The following is a 25,832-nucleotide window of genomic DNA, read 5'->3' on the forward strand; positions in this document are numbered from 1 at the left end:
TTTTATCAGACAAAATGATGTCTAACTTGATCTTAATTTGTAACGTTCCCCCATAGACGCCTTTGTTTGCTTGCTGATTTTTTTACCTGACTAAATAGCCCCATCTAGAGGTGTTAACAGCTCTTTAAGTTTGCTTTGGGATCAGTTCTTTCGTATGATAGGTGATGTGCATGTAATCAACTAGCTACATAGATCAAGTGAGTAACAATGCATCAGTAATTCACAGATTTTCCACTCAAGTGGTGATGAATCATCAACACTTATTTGACGTAATCAGCAAAACTACATTTAGCACCAGTACACAAGTGCTGAAAAAAAAAATGACAATGTTGACATCTGAATCAACCTTTTATGCAGAGGTCTGCAATGTTTATTATGCCACAAATACCACAGTAACAAAATCACAAGTTTTTTAATGCCAATGCATCCAATACATCCAATACATACAGGAATGGGGCAAATCCAAAATCTGGAAATTTAAGCGTCCACCAAACAGCATTATATATTTTTTAATGTGTTTTAGAAAAGGTGATGAAGTATTTAATGCAACATGTAGTAGGTTTTACACCACCAATTAGCTGAATTTGTGTCTAAGAGACTAGGGATGATGCAACATGAATGGCGGCTGAAATTTACTCTTTAAGAGAAAAATACGATTCAGGTAAAGTGTTAATATTACTTTGCTGACCTGAACTGTGGTAAAAACTGAATGTAACTGCACACTTTGTTCTAGTTTACAGGTGATGTGGACCCACACTTGACCATTATAGGCAGTATCATGTGCTAAGTACCAAGTTTCTGTTCTTCAATTCCAAAAAGAAGAGGAAGCTGGTAAAAAAAACTTGCTGTTTTTCTTTGGTTGAGCAAAATGTTGCATACATTTGGTTCTTTTTTTCAGATTTTATGGCCCGACATCTTTCACAGTAGGAAATTGCATGAAGTTTGATGACGTTTGTAATATAAAATTAAACTACACAAGGAGTGGAGATTACATTCTGAGACGTTGTAAAACAATATTAAAAGCAAAGAAGAAGAAATGGTTGGGTAATAAAAAGCTATTTGATATACTGTACAGTAGCATTTACATTGTACAGGTAAAGTTTTTGTGAAAGCCTCACACATCAACGTCAGAGACCGACTTGTCTTTGCTTCGAATAGTGACCATTGAGTTTGTGTAGGTGTAAGAGCGGGACACCTCCTCCTGGAAGGCGTTCTCCAGCACCTTCAGGATGGATTTGCGGACTTTATCCTTGAAGTCCTGACCCATGAACACGTACAGCAGTGGGTTCAGGCAGCTGTTGAGAAAGGCCAGGCTCGTGGCGATCGGGCTTCCGATTATGAGGATGTGCCTCATCGTCACTCTTGAGTGATTTCTCATGTGGCTCACCATCTCAATCAGACCCAGAATGTGATAGGGAGCCCAGCACAGGAAAAACGTGACGATGATGGCAGCAATTATCTTGAAAGAACGACTTGACTGGCTGGCCAGCGTGCGGTTTCGTCTGAGGTGGTGGATTATGATGGCGTAGCAGGAGACGATGATGGTGAAGGGGATGACGAAGCCTAGGAGAAAGCGTGTAATGGTCATGGCCTTGTGGCGGAAAAGGTGCAGCGCAGCCATAGATTGACTTTTACTGTCGTCAGACAGAGCAAAGTTGTTGAAGCAGTTGATGATCTTCTTATCCTCATACGATGGCCTCGTGTCCCTGAAGACAAAATATGGAGTGCTGAGGATTAAAGCCAACGCCCAGACGCACAGACTGATGCAAGAGGCTTTCCGTGTGTTCCTGTGGTTCTGAGCCCAGACGGGCCACACAACAGACACACATCTGTCCACGCTGATCACCACCAGAATGTAGACGCTGGCAAACAGGTTCAGGAAGCTGATGGTGGTGTTCAGCTTGCACATGAACTTGCCAAACGGCCAGTGGAAGTCCATGGCTGTGTACGTCACGCTCAGAGGCAGGAATGCCGTGAAGAGGAAGTCAGCCATGGCCAGGTTAAGGAACCAAACTGTGTTGACTGTTTTCTTCATCTTGAAGCCGGTCACCCAGATAACCACTCCATTCCCGAGCACGCCCAGCATGAAGACCAGAGAGTAGACGATGAGGGACATGATGGTGAGGGACTGCCTCAGCTTAGTGGGCTCATCTTTGTAGCTATGATCATCCTCGTTTTCGTAATAATCGTACAAGGAGTAATTGTATTCTGTGTCATTGCTGTAATAGTAAAAAGCAGTCGCCATATCCGTCATTGTTGAAAAACCTGCAAGAAATGACAAGATGTTAGAACGATTTGAAGGAACAAACTGAAAAGCCCCTAACTTTCATGCCTCTGGCAGATTCAGCTGAATGACTTTATTGTGAAAAGCAAAGCATTAAAAAGCATGATATGTCCTCTTTAAACAAGATCTGTCTGACAAAATGACACAGGCCACAAAATCTCAAAAGCAAAACATCAAGCCAGATTAAATATCTTCCAGTACCACTGAGGTACAAAATCATTTAAACCATCGTGGAAAGGGTTAAAAGCCATTTCTGTATAAAGCTTTGGGACTCCAGAGTACCACAGTGAGAGAAATGGAAAAGTGGTGAACCTTTCCATGAATAAAAACCTACAAAAATTACTCCAACAGCACCACAAAGACTAATTTTGGAGGTCACAAAAATACTGAGAACATTTTTGTTGCCTGACTTGGCTCAGTTAAGGTCAGTGCTCATTATTCAACAATAATAGTGTGGTCAAAATGAAAATCATAGAGTTACCAAGCGAAAAACTACTGTTCAGCATAACACAATGCCACTTTTTCTCATATTCAAAGAAAAACGTCCTAAAATATTCTGAGAACTGTGTGTCATGTTTTCTGTGAAGCAAAACTAATTAACACGGTGTTAGTGTGATATCTTGGGAGCAGGCAATTTATTAAAAACAACAATTTAAATCAAATAGCTGTTCATCAGTAGATCAAAAGTTTAAAACCACGTAAACGAGGTCTTAAACTTTGGAACAATGGAGCTCCAGGTTGTCAGGGGCGTCAAACAACAGCTGGCTATGCGGCAGGGGCGATTCTAGGATCTGACCTTCAGGGGTGCTCAGCCCCCAGTGTTTACTGATTCCTGGCATGAACAACAGGGTTTCCATTTTTAGTCCAGATGTAAGATTCTTAGAGTTGACACATTTTTGAGCTAAAGCTCATCAAACAAGCTACAATATAGGCCCATCCAAAAGCAGTGACAAACAGATTGAAATGTTTTCACTTGATAAAACCTTGTGCATTTGTAAAACCTGCATGATGGCAATAGTTAGACTAGATATATTGATAAAAGTGAGGAAAATTTTCCCTAAAGACACAAAACTAACTTAGCTTTCTTGAAATTTAATTTTCTCTGGCTTAACAGAGCAAAACATAGTAGCCCACAACCACCTTTTGCTGCACAGTGTTTGTCAGCAAAAGGTTTGGATATATACCCAGTTGTGGAGAAGCATTTATATATATATACACACACACACATATATGCCATCAGATATGCGGTCTCATATAAGACCTAAGCCTGCCATATATTATGGCGGTCTCATGACCAGTCCATGTCTTCTGTCAAGCAAATTGCTAATAAGTTAATAAATCCCTACACATATCCTTTATGAATCTTTGTTGTTGTTGTTTTTTTTTTAACTCAGATTAAGAGAAGTAGTTTCCTTATTAGGAAAAAAACATACAGTTCAGATTTAACTTTTTAGACAGGCATTCTGAATCTACGACTGTCTGAAGAGAAAAGTAGTATTTCTTGCTACACTTATACACATTTTATAAGCATGACATACACTAGATGCTGTTTGTTAATGTTTAAAGCATCACTGGATCTGATGAATGTCGAATTGGGACTTTTTTCCATTTGAACAGCCAGCAACAGACACAGACGGTAAATATATGCCTATTAAACCAAATATAGTCAAAATATGTCTGTCGTCTAGATTTATCCTGTATTTTCTTTTGAAGATATAGAAATGCGCAGAGATAAACTCCACCCTCATTTTTTTAATCTAAGATACTCTGTCTGCATTACAAAACACAGCAAAATTATACATTCAAGGGACTGCAAATAAATGTATTGTATTTACTCTGCACTGGAAGTAGAACTGTAACTGATACTAACAGCATTTCAAATATTAAATTCAAATTTCTATGTAGCCCTTTTATTGTAATTTGTTTTTAACATTCCAAACACATTTCTTACATCATATATCTGAAGTGTAGATAACAGCTTCTCCTTACCTACATCTTCTCAGACAACTAATAATTTCCCTAACAATAGTGAGTTGTCAGTGTTTAAATGTGCAGTAAATCTTAATACACAAGCAGCATGGAGGACCCAACATTGTACTTTGAGTAAAATTGGTGACACCAAGACTGAATTGTTACATGAGTAGTTGTCCATTTAATCTTTACACTGTGAACTCATGTTCACAGTGTAAAGAAGCGTCTGCCCTGGGCCCTTGCCCCTGGGCAATTGCCCAGTTGCCCATGTGGTTAATCCGGCCAAGGACTAACCACATGGGCACATGAGCAATCTGGCCAAGGACTGATGCTCTGTTCCGCTGTGAGCGGAACAGAGCATCAGTCACTCCGTTGTTGCGTTCAAAAGCTGGTTCAAAGCGAGAGTAAAAGGGGAACTGATCCTGATGAGCAGAAACTTCTGTTCTCCGCTGCACCCGTACTGCAATCAGGGTTCCCACGGATAACGACTCTGCGGGCTTTAATGAGCACTCACAGTTAATGCTTCATCATTCTAGGTAAATACAAAAACTCAGTCTGCAAGAATAGTCTTTTTTTGTCAGTAAAAAAAGTCATCTGACACATTCCATCTATTTATCCAATATTTTTTTCTGCAGGCTTTATGAGCACTCACAGGTAAATACTAAAACTCAATCTGCAAGAATAGTCTTTTTTCTTGTTAAATAAAAAAAGCAATCTGACACATTCCATCTATTTATCTGATATTTTAATTGAGATAATGTATTCTAATTGACCGTCCTGCTTTTAATCTAAAACAAACAAAAAACAAAAACGAGTTTTAAGCTTCCTACCTTGTCTTGTCCAGATCAGTCAGATGTGTTCAGCTTCCCAGACAGCTCTGACTGGTTGCTTAAGGGGAAACGTGGAGCTCAGGTCTCTGACACCCCTGAAGTGTTTGACATCACATCGGGGCGGGATGTCTCGCAGCAGGCAGCTCACCATCTGGTGAGCAGGGAAACTTTTGCAGTGTTTACGCTTTGCAAAAGTGCATCTGTGAAGTTTCTTTTTTAAAAGAAGCCCACATCACAGATATCCCAATCAATGAAGCCTTTTTATTGTATCATATTGTTGTATTTTATACTTTATGAAGTGGAAGGAAAAAGAGACCGAGTTCATTATTTAGCTTTAGAAATAAAAATCTAGTAAAAATCTAAAACCGCGGCGTTCATTTGTGTCCATCCCCCCTGAGTCAATGTTTTGTTTAATCACTCTCTTAGGCAGTTAAACTTGCATCTCAATTACTAAAATTCCACCCAAATGTTTATCTACCATCAAGATTCAGTTCAAAAAGTCAAACTCATTTATCATATACATATGTAAAATAAGTCTATTTCAGATGTGTATTGTTTCTGTTCATTTACACTTTACGATTATGGCTGTAATGGAAAACAAAATTCAGTTTCTCAGAAAATTACCAAACATACAAATAAAAACCACTTATAATATGGACTTTCATGTATTGCCTTATACAGTCACAATGAAGCCTTGACAGCCACAAACTGTTAACAGAAGCTGGCTATTCACAGCTAGGTGAATCCTTTATGGAAAACTGAGTGGAAGGAAAAACTGTGGTTGAAAAGGGTGCACGAGCAGCAGGGATAGTCACAGCATTGAGAGAATTGGGATGTGAAGCTTTTCCAAAAACATTGGCTACAACTGTCCTTGTGTTAAACTTCTACTTAAATAGTAGTGTCTCATCTAAGCTAATGCATATAGAAAAGGACAGAAGTAGTGCTCAACAGAGCAAAGTATGCATTTTAGTTGAAAGTCAAATAGTCCAATATGAAGTTTCCCAAATCAGTGATGTTTTAATAAGTTATGTTATCTGCTAGTGTGCAATTCAAAGTCAGGACAGCCACCTACCAGGGAATTTTGGAGATACTGATTTCATCTTCCTGGAGGAATAGTTCTCTGCCCACAGTGCCAACAGGGGACAAAGATGCAGACGAGCTGAAGGCATCCATCAAAGCAACCAGGGTTTCTTTAACACCACAGCAGATTCACAGGCTAATGGCCTCCATGTCACGATGCACTGATGCAGTAATTTATGCAAAAGAAGCTCCAGCTAAGTAAATTCAATTCAATGAAATTTTATTTAAGTCTAGAAGAGCAGCATCACTCCTCCTGAACAAGCGCGCAGCCACAGTGGAGAATCGTCTGCATTGTCGATGGCTTTGCAGCAATCCCTCATACTGAGCATGCATGTATTGACTGTGGAGAGGAGAACTCCCCTTTAAGAAAAAACTTCCAGCAGAACCAGGCTTGTCAAGGGCCATCTGTTTTGAACGACTAGGGGTTGGAGAAGACAGAGCGGAGACACAAAAAAGAATAGAAGCACACATTGATCCAGCATCATTTCTATGTTAGAGGGTATTGGGGACCCCCCCGGATGATGTCACAGCTAACAGAATGCCAAACCGTACCAAGAAGAGAAAAAAACGACAGAGAGAACACAATGTTAAACCCTTGAAATAACAACAAATAATGCAAACCGGAGAACAGCAGGAGAACTCAACGGAGTATGAAAAATATATCTTGATGTCCTCCAGCAGCCTAAGCCTATTGCAGCATAACTACAGAGATAGTTCAGGATAACCCAAACAACTCTAACTGGAAGCTTTATCAAAAAGGAGAGTTTTTAGCCTGGTCTTAAAAGTAGACAGGGTGTCTGCCTCACGGACTAAAACTGGAAGTTGGTTCCAAACGAGATTAACCTGTGCCTGTATTCACAAAGAGTCCTGTCAGTGAGCTTCTATCTTAGTCTAAAAATGTCTACCAAGGAGTTTTAGCTTAAAAGTGATTTAGATCGCTGCATACACTGTATGATATTTTTAATAGTTGTACTCAGGTACAGCTCAGACTGTACGACGAAACCACGGGGTTTAAAAGTTCACAGCTAACGACATCTGTTCTTACACTGAACGGCCCGATGCTCTGAGGAGATCTGACTGCTCACACTGTACATCCAAAAACCACACGTCGGACTAGACCCCGTAGAGAGATGCCGCTTGTCGGACACGTCTATTCAGAAGCCAAATGTAAACAGTAGTAGAAGAAAAAGACGGAAGTGTCAATGTTCACTGTTAAATATTAGGCTCACCAGAACGAAACACGCTGCCTTGGCAATTCCACGAGTTGCTCCTGCGTAGTTTGAGTCTATGTCACACGTACTGCCACCACGCTTCCCTCCACTCCTATGTTTTCATCTGAGAAGAAGAAGAAGAATTCCCTTGTTTGCACATGCTCAGCGCGTGAGGTTGGGAGAAATCGGCTCGTAGACGCTCGTAGCTCTGCTTCAATAGCAGGATGCACTCACGATCACTCACGAGGGCCGACTGGATTTCAAACATGTTTGATTTTCATTCAACCGTACGATCCCTGATCGGGAGGTGGTCGTGAGAGGCTAATCACCCCTCGTTACCCCCTGTATACTACACGACGCAGGACGCACGATTAAGCTGAAACATGGCCCGATCAAAAAAAATTCTCGCACCACTGAAGAATCAGCCCAAAAAGGGCAAAAAGCCGCACAGTGTATGCCCAGCATAGGCAAAAACAGTACTGTTCTCGTCTACTACCATGACAAAACAGGTGAATTAGAGCGTACTTTTATTTAGTTTATTTTTTTAATCTAAACAATGCCTACAACTTGTTGTGGCCACAGAGGCATTCCAAATCGTCGGATGTACGTTTCTTTCGTTTACCGAAGGACGAAGAAAGAAATGGATAATTTCAATGAAAAGGATGCAGGCAGACAATCCCAATCGACTGTGGGAGCCATCATACCATGACAGAATTTGCAGTCTACACTTCACCTCCGGTAAATACAACTTAATTCATGCACTAGTCATTGTTTAACTTAAATAATTATATAAATAAAAAAAATAGGATATAAACTTAAGTCAAGACGTAAACATTTGTTTCGTAATAATATACGTACATGTACAATGTATGCAAACCCTCTGGCTGTGAGTCTGTGAAAAGGATTAAGACAAAAACACCAAAATAATCCTAAGTTAACAATGTTTTTTTTTTTTTTTTACCGGTGGCGGGTCTTCCTCTTTGCTGAGGTGCTGTCTATGTCCGACTCCGCTTCCCAATGTTACACAAACATGTCTGAACATGTCCTAATATAAAATAATTGTAGCCGTCCAGTGGTTTTATGGCTTTCATGCTCTCTCATGTGTACTGGCCTGCCGTGTTTATAAGGCAGCTGTATATGTCACCGTACGGAACCCTTGGCCAGCATTTCACAGGCTCGCTCCATCCCTTCAGGCTTTTGCTGTATGAATCTGGCAATCTGATATCAATTAACCATCAACTTACTCTTATAACGATCTTGTGATACGTTATCTAAAGAAGAAAAATACGTTGAGAAATCCTCATGTCCTTTGTTTTCGTCCGCCATTGTGTTCGCCTTTTGCCTACCAGTCCTGCGCGCATGCGCGAAAAACCCGCATCAAAACAATGAACTGGTCTATACAAGGTTACTCCTGCACAGTAGTTGCCACCAAGATTTGAGGCTGATTATAACTATACTTCATTATACTTTTTAAAATACGAAAGTATGACACAGGTAAATCTCTGTGTCATCCTCTCCACTGTGGAGAGGATGACACAGTAGAACTTGTTACATTGGTATCTGAAATATAAACACGAAAGAGGATTTAGGCTAAAATTTGAAAAGATTAAATTCAAGTTTAACATAATACAGCCGTAAATAAATGTACAGAGAAATAAAAATTAACAACCATATTAACAAACATAGAATTTAAAATAAATTTATAGATTTATATTTATGGATTTATAGAATTCGATTTTTCTAGTGTGTGTGTATATACATCTATATTGAGGGAAATTTGTTTTGATCACATATCTGTTTTGATAAAATATAATTTTAATCTTTTATATTTTGATCAAATATTTTTTTTCGTTTTGATCACACATTTTGATTGAAATTACTTTTTGTTTGATTGAATAATAAAAAGACAAATTTCCCTTTTTTTTGCCAACCTCTAACAACTAGGGGATGAAGAAGAGGAGCCAGAAAGAAGAGAGTCTAAAAGAATTATGAGGAACAGAGTGGGAAAGGGAGGAAATCAGGATGATAAATAAAGCATTATTCTGATTTTTACAAAGAACAAAACTAATATATATAGTAGGTGAAGGCTATAGTTACACATTCATATACAATAGGTGGCGGTATGCACCACTAATTGTTTGTTATCTGAATAAGACAGTGATTATGCAGTGTTTCTAGAATTGAAGATGTCAAAGATATGGGCGCATAGCTGACTGAAAAAAACCCCAGAGGTGTCCCAAGTGTGATGCTGAAAGGACCTTATTTACATCCTCATCATTATTTTTATTTATTTATTTTATAGTTTTATTGTATCGTTTAACTCGCCAGTCAATTTACTATTTTATATGCTTGACATTAATGCGCGTTCACCTGTCAGTATTTTACTGGGATTGGCTGCTTGTATAAAGCGATTACAAAACAACCGGCATTAAATAGAAAAAAAAAGGTAAAAAAAAAAAACGATCTGGACAGCATCGCTGTTCAGTGCACACCTCGCAGCTCTTAAAGAGAAGAGAGCAGTGTTGAAGAGTAAATTGGTCCTTGGATCACGGCGCAAATACACTGACTTTGAAGTGTATGTATCTTTTTCTCTGCGCGTCTTGGTGCTTTTACGCACCAGCCTGGTGAGAAGCGCTTCGTGTAGTGATCAAAAGCGAGGAGATGGCATCACAAGCGGACTTCTAGATGACCATTTACTGGCATTATCATGCAATACAGAAAATACGCTAATCACACTTTTAACATACATACATTCTTTGTAAATTTCTCCACTTTTTATTCATTGTTAACCTTTCCTGCTTCCGTTATCTTCTTCGGGGTTAACTCCCACACTTGTGCAGTTCGGAGTGAGTAACGACAAAAACAACAAAAAACAACAGCACTAGGACATGGAGGTAACCAAGAGATGTGGCTTTTTAATAATCTTGCTGCACAAACATCACGGTGCATATGGACTGAACCCAGTCGCCGTCTCTCTCTTTGCCATTCACACTGCCACTTATCCGCTCTGTAGGCTCCGCTCTTGCAGTACACAGCGCCCCCCGCTGTCTGGACGAGTGTTGTCAACACGCACACAGTGAACACACTAAAGCTCTCTATCACAGGGCACGTCCTGCAACACCATGCAACACATATTCAATATTTTTTTCCCCAATTTTTATTTATCCTCAACAGAATTACGTTACTAGAGCCGCGTCTTAAACCTGCCGAAACTGAAATTTATTAATTTCCCATGGGGATTATAAAGTTTATCTCATCTATGTATCAATAATTGTATGATTGTTAAAAAAAGTGTGTGTGCTCAGCCAAACAGCTCTCTTTTTCTACCATCCTCCCTGCTTACGACACTTAGGCTCTCTAAAATTTCTCCTCACTACTCCTAAATTTTTTTTCACTTTAGGAGCTCTCTTGAGGACTAAGATGCTTTGTGAATAAGTTTTATCTAACTGAAGAAAAATTATAAGAAAAATCATAGAGTTTGGGAAAGTCCTAAAATGAAATCACTAAGAGCTACTTTTAGTCTTAGGATTTTTTGTGAATATGGGCACCCATTCTACTTTTAGAGACTCTGGGAACCACCAGCAGACCTGTAGTCTGCGAGCAAAGTGCTCTGTTAGGAACATACGGGGTAATCAGAGCTCTGATATATGATGGAGCTTGATTATTAAGGGCTTTATACTTAATAAAGATGGAGAAGGAGAATTTTAAATTATGTTATTGGTTTAACAGGAAGCCAATGAAGGGAAGATAAAATTGGAGAAATATTATCTCTCTTTTTTCATTCTTATCAAAACACTTGTTACAGTGTTTTGGATCAGCTAAAGGCGTTGAACTGCATAAATAGACATACGTTTCAGTAAGTTGATAATTTTATGGTAGAAATCTTTTTTTTTTTTACTTTTCTTATGCAGCAATATAATTCTCCAAGAAACTTAAAGGAACTCATATAAACTTTATGTTGGGTCTACATGAGCTGAAATGCATGACTGACAGTTGTGTCAATTGAATCTCCCACCTGAGCTGTGGCAATCTGCACCTCCTCCAGAGTAACCGTTGCCTGTTAAATATCTCCACAACTGACCTATGGGTTGTGTGCCTTGCTGTTCATGAGGTTGTTTGTTCAGTAATGTTCTCTTACAAACACGAGAGGTTTTGTTAGAGATCAAGCGGACTCTACCATTTGGGTGATGTCAGAAGGCAGTGAGTTGGATTCAATGGGTATCAGAGGAAAGGAGGCCTGATACAAATGCAAGCCACACTTTTTGGATTTCTATTTGTAAAAAAATGTGTACCAAGCTTTATACTACTGCCCAAACAAAGGCCTTGTAATGGCTTAGATAACATGCAAATTCAACCAAAACAGGTCCACCCCTTAGTAATGGGCGGTCGTTAAAGACATTAAGCCAGCAGATTGAACCGAAACTGGTCCACTCGCCTAAGAGGAGGAGGCCCTAAGGTCCAACTCTCAAAAACTTACAATACAGCTATAGAATTATTTCCGGCCAACCATCACCTTAACTCTCGCCCTCATTCGGGTGATCAAAACATCGCTCCTTTAAGCCAAGCCAATAACAACCCTAACGACTTCTCGTTACAGAGGAGTGGACCAGTTTCGGTTCAATCTGCTGGCTTAATGTCTTTAACGACCGCCCATTAATAATGGGTGGACCTGTTTCTGTTGAATTTGCATGTTATCTTAGCCATTACAAGGCCTTTGTTTGGCAGTAGTATAAAGTTTGGTACTGCACATTACTCCAGACTTTTTGAATTGAGAAAGCTTCCTAGAGAGAAAGCGAAACGTCTTCAACTACGGAAAACAAGTCCAGTTGCTTTGTTCTTTACTTTTTTAGTGTGTTGTTTTATCATGTAGCAATATCATTTTATTTTAATTTTCATCTCTAGTTGACAGTTTTTTTTGAAAATGGGGGTATGCTATTGATAAATGCGTTATGGTTAAAAACTACACAGAGATGCAGATATACATACTTATAAATAGAACTACATGAGGACAAACATTCCAGCTGAGCTGTTTCATATTTTCATGTAAAAAAAAGTAGCAAAATTTAACTTCGGAGGTTCTTTATTTAGGGTATCTCCTTTGGGATAAATTAGTCTTGGACAGGGTATAGCTGCTGTACAAGCACAGTTAACATGTTAGGATTGCTAAAGTGCTAAAAATAATATTTGCATAAAATACAAAAAAAGTTTTAATGTAGTATTGGGCGAGCTGCTAGAATTGCCAGCGCAGAGGTGCTTAGTCTGTGGAAGGTTGACGTGGTAGTGGTTGAATTCCAGCAAGACGGGGGACACATTCATCAGAGAAAGTAGACAAGGCAATTGTGGAAGAAATAGGAAGAAATAAAATGGCAAGAGACATAGTAACAGAAGAGTGCTAATACATGCAGACAGCAACAGGAGAAAATAATCAAAATAAAAACTGTCACTGGGGGAAGGATTAAAGCATATATTCCAGGCTCATTATCGAGGCATGGAGTCATTTCGGGAATACCACTGGATATGAGCATGTAGGAAGTAAAACAACAAATTAAAGAAGGGACAATAATAGACGCAACCATGATAAAGAGCAAAAGAGAGGGAGTGCCTATCATTGATTCTGCAGTTTGAAAAGGTTGTACCAGATTACATTCAGATGGATATATGAACTACGAGCTAGAGAGTACATTCCTAAACCCCTCAGGTGCAATGTGTGTCAAAGAATGGGACACATTGTAAAGGAATGTAAAGAAAAAATAAGATGTGCAAGATGTGGAGGTCCACATGAGTTTGGAAAATGCGATAAAGATGCCAAAATCAAATGCAACTGTGGATGAGAGCTCAGTGCAGTGTCTGGTTGATGCCCAATACAGCGGGAAGCCAGAGAAGCTCAAAGCATCAAAATAATAGAGAGAGTATCATATGTTCAAGCACTGAAGAGGGTGAGAAAAGAAAACCCAAAAGTCTATAGAAGAAGGTCTAAAAGATACAACTCAGAACGCCAGGAACTTCCAGAACTGCCAGTTGCTGCCAACAAATGCCCATACATGTAAACGTAAATGTCAAATGAAAATACAATGATGGTAAATAAAGAAAACGTTGTAGCATTTATGTGTGATAATGTAAACGCTACATTACAAATAAAGAAGACAAGTAACAAAATCAATAGTGACAGCAGCAGGGAGGTTCTTACACATGAAAGAAATCCAAGCAGGTCAAATCCAAAACTGATACAACAGAAAATGTCCAAGAAAAGGATCAAAGCGTTACTAATGATTCTACATATTCTTCAGTGGAATGCCAGAGGTTTAATAGCCAAGGGATACAAACTAAAACAATACAGTCGTGAACTAAAAATAGTACCACCAGATATAATATATGTGCGGAGATATGACTAAAACCTTAGTTAGATTTCAGCGCAGAAAGACAGGTCAGAAGTAATGATGGTGGAGGAGGATGTGCCACTTTCATTAAAGATGGACTGGCTTACAGAAAAATAGCACAAACCCCAAAGAACTTACATGAAATAATATAGAAATATTTAATTTAAAGAAATTAGGATATATTTATATAATACACTTTTAAAGTTAATTACAGTATGCATATTAAAGTTAGACCAACAGTTTTGCAGTTAGTTTTTTTTTCAGATTTTGCTTGTTAAAATTGTTTCTCAGATTTTATTTTTTCAAAATTAATTTTTCAAATGTTTTTTCTTTGCAGAACGAGTTTTACGAATTGCAATCTTTTCAAATTGTGTTTTACCAATTACATTCTCTACACTTCAGGGGGCTGGGCTTCCTCTGTACTGTGGAATTAGGACATAAATCCATCGGTCTGTGTGTGGCAAGTTTGAGCGTTTTTATTGGTCAGCTAAACTTGGACGCAAAGTTAAGACGTGCTTCTTTTGGTCTGTGCTCGCCTGACGCCTGCATAAACAACACAGGATGCTGAAGAGAAGAGAAACAGTCCAATAAATTAAGAATAACAGATAAAGTTAAAAATACTCTGGGAGAGATTTAGAATTAATATTGAATATCTCATGAATAATTCTGATAACGTGCTGTGAGAGATAGAGACGCAAAGTGCTTGAAAAATAAGTCGTACAAAACAAGTTAGACCCTGTTTCAAAGGTTCGCTTATGTCAAAATCTCTGGGATCGGTGGGATTGATCCACATGAGCATAACTGAACAAATGATTTACAGGACCTGCTGCTGCCCACTGCCATTCTCAGAAGCTGAGCTTGATTTCTACCTCGTCAATGGAGTTAGTTTTCAAACCAGCTGAGAATTCAGAAATGTTAAGTCTTAAAGGGTTTTCAGGATCTCCAGATTTTTTGTCTTCAAGAGAAAAATGTCATCATCTCAGAGATATGTAAACAGCACACTTTCACTTCACAGCGCTCGTCTTCTGCTCCGCTGTCTGCCAGAAAAATTTGTTTGAAACTATTTTAAACCTGGCTTCCATTCTGCATTTATGTTGGAAATATTTAGGGGGTTGTCGGTGAACTTATATATAAAGCATGGGTTTTCTCAATCCATTTGTCTAGCTCTCCCTCACCATACATAGGTGAACTCAGTTTATAGTGTGTTTTATGTAATTATTGTAACTTTCATCTGAATTTTATTCCTGCTGTGACCACTGATAAAAGCAAAACCAACCAAATCCTATATTACCTGGTTCAGTTTGAACAAAAACACTAAGTTATTTTTGTGAACAAACTGCTGTTATCCTTTTTGTCTGTGCTAATTAAAAATCAGCTCAGCTACTGCGAATGGTGCTCAATTATGCTCATGTGTATCAATGCAACCGACACTAGAGATTTTGAGATAAGAGAACCTTTGGAACAGGGTCTAACTCGTTTTGTACGGCCTATTTTTCAAGCACTTTTTGTCTCTATCTCTCACAGCACGTTATCAGAAACAGCAATGTAAACAAAAAATCTCACTGATTATTTTAGTGAGTACAGTAGGCTACACAAGAAGACACGGACAGACTCCAACTTCAACTTTCTGAAGAAAAAAATATGAATTATCTCTCTGTCTCTCCTCACTCAAAGAACAAATGACAGATTGTTTCTTATTTATTTTTGCAGAATTCATGAGACTGTTTAATATTAATCCTAAATCTCTCCAATAGTATTTTTAACTTAATGTATTTGTTTATTTAATGTATTTGTTTGATTTCAAAGTTCCAATTTTGAAATGTGGTTTTTGCCTGCATTAATATGAGAACAAATTTCTCTCCACAGAGATCCATATTAACGAGTTGGTGCTTTAACAGTTACCTGACTCCGCCAGATAGATTTGCTCCGCATATCCATCTGGAAACCTTCCGTTGAAGTAATTTTGGGAAGGGGCGAAAATACTGGTTAGCTGATTGGCCTATGTTGGTGATAGACGGGCCAAATGAACCAATCAGATTCGTCGTCGCTCTGTTACGAGCGACGACGAAAACACAACCACAAGCCAAGCTACTCTTGCTGCTGCAGGTAAAAGCTCGTTAGCTCAGCAAATAAATACTCTGTAATTCCGATAAAACTTGCTCGATAGCCACGCTAACGCTAGTTTCATCGGCTGAAGCCGCCATGTTGTTTAGACTGAACTGACGCGCTTCCCGTTGCGTCACACCTCAACCCGCCTCAAAGCCAACGCTGATTGGACGTTCGTTTGGTGAACGGCTCCAAATTTTCTTCAACGGAGAGTATCCAGACTGATCTGCGAGTGAAACCTTGAAAACTCGCGAGATCAGGATGGTCTCACGAGGCTACTTTAACAGAGCTAACAGGCAGAAATGTAGAATCAACTGTGAGAAGAAAGGTTACATGATAACACTGGAAGAAACCACAGAAGAATGTAACAATCAGGCAACTGAACACATTTTTACTGCCACAAAATCTAGCACACCACAAACAAGGTAAAAGGTAAAAAAAAGGAGTGACGAATGTAACAGAGTGGCCAAGGAACGTAACAAGGCACTTAAAACATTAATAACAAAATATATCAGAACTGAAAACCTTATAGACTGTAACGTTGTTCCTCAAAAGGCACAGAAATAACACTTCATTATTTTTGGTCACTGAGGACAGGGATATACTAGTGCTAGCTCGACATCAGGAGATATTACTATTAAACAAAGATAAAGTAGATCTGCTAGGTAAGACCTTAGCTGCAGTTTACAGTGGTAAATGTCTTGCAAATATGCACAGTCAGCAGAAGGTTCAGAAACTCAAAGAACATAAATTTATGGGGGAAAGTGAAACGTTATATGTCAACACTAGTTATGGATATAACCACAAAATAACTTAAAACTATACTGAAAGGAACAGGAAACTCCGCTCCAGGGGATGATCAAATATGAAACTGTTTCCGGAAGCAAGATTAAATGTAACATTAAAACCGTTTAATGAAATATGGAAAGATGGTTAACGTCATAATACTTGGAAAAGTGGGTAAAATATTGCCATTTAATATCCCAGGAAAGGTCCTACTAACACTGTGAAGGCCAAAACCATGCCCACACCTCAAAGTTGGTAACTATTATGCACCTTCATTTATTTACAGACCGTAGTTTGTAATACGATTATTGACTGGTTTAAATGCAATTGTTCTATTTTTAAACGCACAAATTTAGTTCACGTATGTATTTCTACCCATTCTAATCCAGTGGTTTGTGATCATTATTAAATCTTGTTTCTTTTATTAGTCTTACCCTTCATGATGCCTGGGAGTTTGCCCTGACAGAGATGGCTGGCAGGGCTCAGAGTACCCAAAGGAGGGCTAAATGGACTGCACCACCAGATCCTGCTGGAGAGGGGGGATTTATATTTACTTATGTTAAGTTTGCTGTGTGATCAGATCCTTCATATGATGGATGATGTGCATCAACTAGCTACACAGATCAGTTTCAATAACAACGCAACAGTACTTTACACTTCTTTAGCTGCATTGAACTTATGGAAAGCTCCGGTCATGTACCGTTGCTCGACCTCAAGAAAGGGTATTATTTTCATTAATATTATACTCATTATAATGTAAATAAATCTATTTTATTCTATTTATAAATCTAAATCTATTATGTTATACAGTTAATGTTTGTAGTGACATGGAGCTAAACCAGTGACAGCAGGTAGATGATGAGGAGAAGGCACATGAAGGGTCCTTCAATTTAGCCCCGCCTCCGACTGCAAAACAGTGCCAGCTTGTAGTGACATCGTAGCTGAAGGAACTCTGCAGTGACAATGAAAACATCTTTAATTGCAAAAAACTGCAGCATAAAATGAAAATATCATCATATGTTTTTACATTCTAACAATGTTTTTCTTTTCCATCTCTAATTTTTCAATGCCAAATCTCTTTTTCGATGTCATTGCAAGTGATTTTTCAATGTTTCATTTGACAATGCCAAATTTCTTTTCAATATCGCTGCAAGCTGTCACTGTTTTAGCTCCATGAAAAACTAGCTGTTTTTCTTTGTTTGAGCAAAAGGTTGCATACATTTGGTTCTTTTTTTCAGATTTTACAGCCCAACATCTTTCACAGTAGGGAATTGCATGAAGTGTGATTCGGCCTAAATGGTTAAATGAATTCTTTCCAACATAAAATCAAACTAGACAAGGAATGGAGATTACATTCTGAGATGTTGTAAAACAATATTAAAAGCAAAGTAGAAGAAATGGTTGGGAAATAAAAAGCTATTTGATATATACAGTAGCATTTACATTGTACAGGTAAAGTGTTCGTGAAAGCCTCACACATCAGCGTCAGAGACCGACTTGTCTTTGCTCCGAATAGTGACCATTGAGTTTGTGTAGGTGTAAGAGCGGGACACCTCCTCCTGGAAGGCGTTCTCCAGCACCTTCAGGATGGATTTGCGGACTTTATCCTTGAAGTCCTGACCCATGAACACGTACAGCAGTGGGTTCAGGCAGCTGTTGAGAAAGGCCAGGCTCGTGGCGATCGGGCTTCCGATTATGAGGATGTGGCTCATCGTCACGCTTGAGTGATTTCTCATGTGGTTCACCATCTCAATCAGGCCCAGAATGTGATAGGGAGCCCAGCACAGGAAAAACGTGATGATGATGGCAGCAATTATCTTGAAAGGACGACTTGACTGGCTGGCCAGCGTGCGGTTTCGTCTGAGGTGGTGGATTATGATGGCGTAGCAGGAGACGATGATGGTGAAGGGGATGACGAAGCCTAGGAGAAAGCGTGTAATGGTCATGGCCTTGTGGCGGAAAAGTTGCAGCGCGGCCATGGATTGACTTTCACTGTCGTCAGACAGAGCAAAGTTGTTGAAGCAGTTGATGATCTTCTCATCCTCGTACGACGGCCCAGTGTCCCTGAAGACAAAATATGGAGTGCTGAGGATTAAAGCCAATGCCCAAACGCACAGACTGATGCAAGAGGCTTTGCGTGTGTTCCTGTGGTTCTGAGCCCAGACGGGCCACACAACAGACACACATCTGTCCACGCTGATCACCACCAGAATGTAGACGCTGGCAAACAGGTTCAGGAAGCTGATGGTGGTGTTCAGCTTGCACATGAACTTGCCAAACGGCCAGTGGAAGTCCATGGCTGTGTACGTCACGCTCAGAGGCAGGAATGCCGTGAAGAGGAAGTCAGCCATTGCCAGGTTAAGGAACCAAACTGTGTTGACCGTTTTCTTCATCTTGAAGCCGGTCACCCAGATAACCACTCCATTCCCGAGCACGCCCAGCACGAAGGCCAGAGAGTAGACGATGAGGGACATGATGTTGAGGGACTGCCTCAGCTTAGTGGGCTCATCTTTGTAGCCATGATCATCCCTATATTCGTAATCGCCGTACAAGGAGTCATTGTTGGTTATATCTGTGTCATTGCTGTAATAGTAAGAAGCAGTCATTACATCCATCATTGTTGAAGAACCTGCAAGAAATGACAAGATGTTAGGTATTGGTGTTAAGAAAGTAAGGAAAAAACAACAGAACAATTTAAAGGAACAAGCTAAAAAGCCTCTAACTTTCATGCCTTCAGATTCAGATTCAATGTATTTTTTACTTTACCAACAAGGCTAGTCTGATTGGATGTAATGTAAACGTACGCTCAGTTGGGCTAGGGTTAGGGTGTTCTTCAAGTTCACTAAGATACTTTTGCAAGGCTGGAGACTGGTTGTTGTAATTAAGTGTTTTACTATAAAAAAACGGAATATTAATTATAATTATAACGTAAAGCTATGTTACGTTTCTTGAAAATAACCCAATTACATTTTAAAAAAGCAGTAGGTTTGTCAATGACTAAACTTGTACAAAGACTTACAGATCTCTTTTGTTTGTGCCTTGCTTTCACACTACAATGTTTCAGATGATTAAGCAAATTTTATTATTAAAGGTAACCTGAGTACAAAGTTCAGTTTTCAAATGGTGATTGCTTAAGCTATCCAAATGTATGTGCCCCCACCCCACTCCCGAACACTTTATATAAATAAATATACGTTCACAAGCTGAATTTCATTTTACCATGTCCAGATTATTCCAAAATCTTTGGAAAACAAAATCTGTATCCCTTAAAGGGGACATCATGAAAAATCCAAAATTTTTAGCTGTTATATACATTTTGTTGTATACTTAAAATTTCTTGGAAAGCAGGACATTTTAATATAGTCTGTCTTGATGCTGCATAGATATCTATTACATCACAGTATTTGCTGCTAAACAAGGTCACAAACTTCTGGCCAACCAATTTCATGACTCGGCTATTTTTATTTTTTCCGCTGCGATTTTGTTTTCCAACCTCAAGCATACTGAAGCTACAAGTGTATAAGTGAAAATCTTTGGTTGTTGGGTATATTAGCCCACACAATTCATTACTTTGTCTCTTAGCATTACAAAAATGGTCGAACGGGTGGAGTTAAATGCTCTGCGCAACAGGAAGGGGACTGGGTATGAAGTGCTTTCTTTAGATTTAAAGAGACAGCACCAAAACGAGTTCAAGATTTAATTGTAAAAAGCAAGACATCAAAAAGCATGATACTGGATATCGCCTTTAAACAAGACATGTCTGACAAAATGACCAAAGCAACAAAATATCAGAGATCAAACCAGTTTAAAGAACTTCCAGAACCAGTGAGGTACTCAATCCTTTTTGTGTATCTTATGCAATCAGTCATATGATAAATACTATTAATAAACTCGTAAAAAAGTGCAACATTTAATGCAACTGAAGTTTATCTTTAATATTAATGGCTTGATATTATTTTTGCAATGAGGTTCATAGCTAGGTAAAAGCAGAATGCAGGTACGAGTCGGGGTAAAAGCCATTTATATTGTTGTTAATATTTTATAGTTAAGAAGTGTGGCAATGTTGAAACATTCTAGTTGTTAGAAACCATTGTTCTAAGTTATAAATAAACCCATATATATATGTTATAAAATTTAAAAGGGGTTCTGGGTAATCTTCAGAATGACAGCTTTGTCATTCATTATGTCAATGAATGTCAATGCATTAAAACAGAAAATTATGAAAGTTACATTTTGGACCCATTCTGTTGGGATGGGGGAAGCCAGAAAATATTTCTTTCTTGAAAGGGGAGCCTTTTAAAACCACTGCTGTAGCTGATGACATCTGAACTTCCTGAACAAGACATTATGGTCATTGGTTCAAGACATTAAAGCTCAGACGCACTTGGGTTGTGCGTTAGGTCAGTGATCATAACCACACAAATCTACCACTAATCTCCCAGAATATCACCAAATTGAAGGTTTTGGAGTTGCCTATCAAATGTCCTGCTTTAAATCTAGATAAGGGCAGTCATGCTTTAAAAAAAAACCTAATGTGGCAGAATTAGACAAATTATGCATAGAAGAGTGGACCCGAATTTCTCCAAAAAGATGTGAAACCCTGATCTCTTGACAGCAGTGGCTGCCACCAAGGTTGGCATACCCAGTTATCAGGTTTGGTGAGCGCTAGCTTTTTCACACAGTGTCATGCTGGATTTGATTTGCTTTTCATGTGAAGACCGCACTTTGTAATTACTCTGGTTTTCATGTAAAAGACAAACAACAAAAACCAAGAGAATTAATTATGTGCTGAAATGCAACTGCAACAGCATGCCTAATGAAAGAGGGTTTAAGCAGTGGATGTGGGAGCCTTTGAAGCTTTGAATCGGGGCTAACAATGAAACTAATTACGGCCCACTTCTAATGTTCACAAGGGTATTTTTATTTTTAATGATTAATGAGCATAAGGGAAAGGATGGCCAACCAGGGGGGGATATATCATCATCTTCACCACCTGATATGATCACCTGAGAGAAAATAATATTGTTATTAATAGGCTACAACCATACCCAAGAACGAGTCTACCAGTAAATGCAGCTATTTTCAATATTACAATGAAAAAAACCTCAGTTAATGTATTATATTACTCAGAAGTTATGTTCTTCTGACTTTCTAACTCCCTGCTCGTCTAGTTATAAAGTGTATGGAACATTTTGACTCCCCCAGCTAGAGGCTGGCAGTCGCTCCGTGCAAATTCTCAGTTATCCGGGTCATCGCAACCGCAAACAGGCTTAAAATCGGAGGCAACCGGGCTGTCGTTCAGTCCTTTCAGTTCCCTGTGAGAGCATATCTAGACCAGAAATGAAAACATTCGTGGAACTTTCCTCCCCGCGTCACTGGAAAATGAAAAGGGTCTAAAAACGCGTTCAGCAGGAGCGCACGGAACAAAAGCAGCAGTCACTCCGTTGTTGCGTTCAAATCTGGCATCAAAGGGGAACCGAGCCTCTCCGCAGCAGCCGCACTGCAACCAATCCTCCTGAGGAGCGCGGCTCTGCAGGCTTGATTAGCGCTCAGTTAATTCCAAGTCATTCTGGATGAGCGCTAAAAACTTAATCTGCAAAATTATCTCTTTTATTGTCAGTAAAAATAAGTGCTCTGACACAGTAGCCTACATCTAATTCCCCGATCCTTTAAATGAGATCGTTGATTTTAATTGCTCTCCCCCTTTTTAATCTAAAACGATCCAAAAAAAGCAAAAAACAAAAACGAGTTTTAAGCTTCCTACCTTGTCTTGTCCAGATCAGTCAGATGTGTTCAGCTTCCCAGACAGCTCTGACTGGCTGCTTAAGGAGAAACGTGGAGCTCAGGTCTCTGACACCCCTAAAGTGTTTGACATCACATCGGGGCGGGATGTCTCGGAGCAGGCAGCCTCACCATCTGCTGAGCAGGGAAACTCTGTGCGCTCTCAGTGCTTACGCTTTGCAAAAGTGCATTCCTACAGACATCTGTGAAGTCTTTTTATAAAAAGAAGCCCACATCACAGAAAGACGCCAATCAATTAAGCGTTTTTCAGATTTAATCACAGTCCTTTATACTGTATGAAGTGGAAGGAAAAAGAGACCGAGTTTGTTTTATTATTTATTTTCACAAATGAAAACCTAGTAAAACACAAAAACTGCGGCGTTCATTTGTGTCCATTCCCCCTGAGTCAATGTTTTGTTTAATCACTCTCTGCTGCAGTTGAAGTTGCATCTCAATTACTAAAATTTCACCCAAACGTTTATTTACCATCAAGATTCAGTTGAAAAAGTCAAACTCATTTATCATATAAATCTATGTAAAATAAGCCTATTTCAGGTGTGTATTATTTTCTCTTCTTTACACTTTACAATGATGGCTGTAATGGAACACAAAATTCAGTTTCTCAGAAAATTACCAATCATTTATGGAAAACTGAGTGGAAGGAAAAACTGTGGTTGAAAAAGGAACACGAGCAGCAAATGGTGCACAGGCAGCACTATACATAATGTCTGACCATCCCAATTTTCTCAAGGCTGATAGTCACTGCCTTGAGAGAATTGTGATGTGAAGCTTTTTCAAGAATGTGTAGGAGATTTATGAGGCGTGAATTGCAGCTGGAGTCAGTGCTTTTAGATGTATCGGAAACATTGGCTACAACTGTGCTTGTGTTAAGCTACTCCTGCAAGAGAAGTGTTATACCTAAACTAAGTAGAAAAGAACAGAAGTTGTGCCCAGCAGAGCAAAGTATGCATTTCACTATGGCAAGTGACTCAATTGCCAGAGCGAAAGGAAGGGGGGCCCAAAGGACAGCCTTGTCTGTTAACGCTGGGCAGTTTACTACTAGCTATCAAATTGTATTAAGAGCATTTAACTCTTTAATCTCATCATTCTCTCTGACTCAACAGCTTTATTACTCTGATTAAAGTGTAGTTCTTTTTCATGGTTGTTCTTTCGGAAAACTCCCAAACAGAGCATAAACAAACTGCTTCAGGTAATGCATAAATTGAGGGTTGCTGAGATGACTACCTGAGAGAGAGTGAAGATGTGACTTCTCATCCGCCCACCGATGACACTGCAGTGCAATGTGTTTGTCACTGCGCGGGCTGAGCTCATGTTTTTGCTGCTGGATAAGTGTTCAGTAATTGCCGTGTGTTGACACACCTACTGAGGACACACACTTTTTGATGTCCCGTCTTTTCACCCTGGACGTCATCGTTTAGCTGAGTTTGCTGAATCTGACTTGGGCACGACGCAGATGTTGAGTGTAAACTTATGTGGTCCATTATTCTGTTTCTCAGCATAAAAACAAAAAAAAACAAAACAAAAAACAACAATGTTTAATAGAAATTAAATCTTTGCGATCACAACAATAAGACAGAAAATTTTCAAACTCTATTATGTGACTTGTAAGGGTTCATAAAAACTCAAAACAAAGATTTTGCACGTTTTATAGAAGTTTAATGCTTAACATACAGGGCTGTAGATTATTAGACTTCACAAACCTCGGTTTTCACATCTGGGCCCTTATGAAAACTTAACAGTGAAGCAGAGCATGTGACCTGTTAAAACAGCAAAGAGAAATAATGTTCCTTGAAGACTACCAAGTTAAATATGAATTCCTTTCCATGGACCGGGTATTTCTGGCTGCCTTATCATTCCTGAAATCATTACAGAAACAAGCCAAAAACAAAGAGGTATTCATCCCCTGAAGCAAGTCTAAGCAGTAATTATTCAAAGTAGCAATTAGATTTTTTTTACACCAGTCAGACAAATTCCTGCACTTCTATCAGGTATTACAATATTTGATTGCATTAAAGAAAAACACCAGTGATGCAGTGTAACTACCACAGGATGAACACGGTGTAATGGGAGAAGAAAACTCAAAAAAACTCCAGGATGTCTCAAGAGTGAAGCCAAGCCTTTCAGGGAACAAATTCTTCATATGAGTCTGACCTCGTACTCAAATTTCCTCCCACACGGTCGCTCTTTTAATCTTGGTGTTGCTTCCTTAACACCCCCACATGTATTGCATGGTTATGTGCAGATCACATTTACAGGAAAGGAAAGTGGAAAAAGCGAAAGCATTAATATAAGCATGGGTGGGTTGATTGCTGATCTGACCTTGATCTGACCTTTCTAAACTAAGATACTGCAGATAAAAGATTTGCATTTGCATCGCTTTTTATTCACAGTAGGCTGACAGGAAGGGGGTGGAAGAAGGGGAGAGACATGCGGCAAAGGACCACGGATCGGATTTGAACCCTGGTCGACCGCGTCGAGGACTAAAGGCCTCCAAATATTGGTCGCGCTAGCTGCTACACCACGAGCGCACCAAATAACTGCAATTGTGACTATTTCTGTACACACCAGATCCATGCCCACAGCGCCCTTCACATTTATGGCAACCATGGTAAATATTAATATTAAAATCTGAAAATAATTGATGAGCGCCAATGGGAAACTTGGGATTTTTAGGGTTTGCCAGTCGGTTCTGTATCTTTGGTGATGAGATCCAAGTCTTTGAGGTTAGAAGGGTTTCTTGCCATTGACCAAATTTTTAAACACCCTGTCTCAGCTTCAAGTCGTGACTCTCTGGCTCTGCCTCTCCAAAAGGTAGCTATAGCTTCAAATCAGAAGGAACATGTTAAAGATGACCTACTTAAAATTTTTGGTCATAACTTTGTCTCTGAACCACGTCTTCGCTCATGACAGAACCAGTGTTTGACTCATTCCTGTTTCTCCTAAAATCCTAGAACATTTATCTTGTTTTGTTCACCATCAGAATTGGTCCTGACAAGTGCTTCTTTCCCCCACCGATTAAATGCATTTAAATTAAACATTGAATTTATCAGAACATTTTCTGTGCAAGCTTATCCTGATTGAAAGAAAATATTCATGCATTGTAAGGCTTCGTCACCCATTATTATTATCCTCGCCCATTAAGATTATCGGTGCTACCGATATAACTGTGATGTAACAATCCGCAAAACTAAATTTTATTTGCCTTATCAATGTGAATCATACACACAGGGTCCGAAATTAACACTCGCCAGTCGCCAAATGCGAGTAAATTTCCCGTTTGGCGAGTGAATTTCAGAGGGCTAGCTGCCACATGGCGAGTAAATGTTTGTACCAAATAAAATAAAAATAACATAAAAATAACGAAACCCATATGATCCGTTCACAG

The 25,832-nt window shown here is 39.2% G+C and overlaps 2 protein-coding genes across 2 annotated transcripts; both read right to left on the reverse strand.

The window, feature by feature from the left end:
• Positions 1 to 1,099: 1,099 nt before the first annotated feature.
• On the reverse strand, positions 1,100 to 5,581 carry LOC118560672 (chemokine-like receptor 1). The gene is made up of 2 exons (XM_036131985.1): positions 5,086 to 5,581; positions 1,100 to 2,265 (listed from the first exon to the last, which is right to left on the reverse strand). The coding sequence occupies exon 2, from the start codon at positions 2,252 to 2,254 to the stop codon at positions 1,115 to 1,117; it is 1,140 nt and encodes a 379-aa protein (XP_035987878.1). The 5' UTR covers positions 2,255 to 2,265; positions 5,086 to 5,581; the 3' UTR covers positions 1,100 to 1,114.
• Positions 5,582 to 17,690: 12,109 nt separating this feature from the next.
• LOC105932657 (chemokine-like receptor 1) lies at positions 17,691 to 22,496 on the reverse strand. The gene is made up of 2 exons (XM_012871903.3): positions 22,410 to 22,496; positions 17,691 to 19,274 (listed from the first exon to the last, which is right to left on the reverse strand). The coding sequence occupies exon 2, from the start codon at positions 19,261 to 19,263 to the stop codon at positions 18,118 to 18,120; it is 1,146 nt and encodes a 381-aa protein (XP_012727357.2). The 5' UTR covers positions 19,264 to 19,274; positions 22,410 to 22,496; the 3' UTR covers positions 17,691 to 18,117.
• Between the last annotated feature and the right edge of the window lie 3,336 nt (positions 22,497 to 25,832).

Source organism: Fundulus heteroclitus, chromosome 3 (assembly GCF_011125445.2).
Source record: "Fundulus heteroclitus isolate FHET01 chromosome 3, MU-UCD_Fhet_4.1, whole genome shotgun sequence".
Lineage (NCBI taxonomy): Eukaryota > Metazoa > Chordata > Actinopteri > Cyprinodontiformes > Fundulidae > Fundulus > Fundulus heteroclitus.

Bases quoted from the DNA above. Each gene is read 5' to 3' on its own strand.
- LOC118560672 (XM_036131985.1), bottom strand. From the start codon at position 2,254: ATGACGGATATGGCGACTGCTTTTTACTATTACAGCAATGACACAGAA.
- LOC105932657 (XM_012871903.3), bottom strand. From the start codon at position 19,263: ATGATGGATGTAATGACTGCTTCTTACTATTACAGCAATGACACAGAT.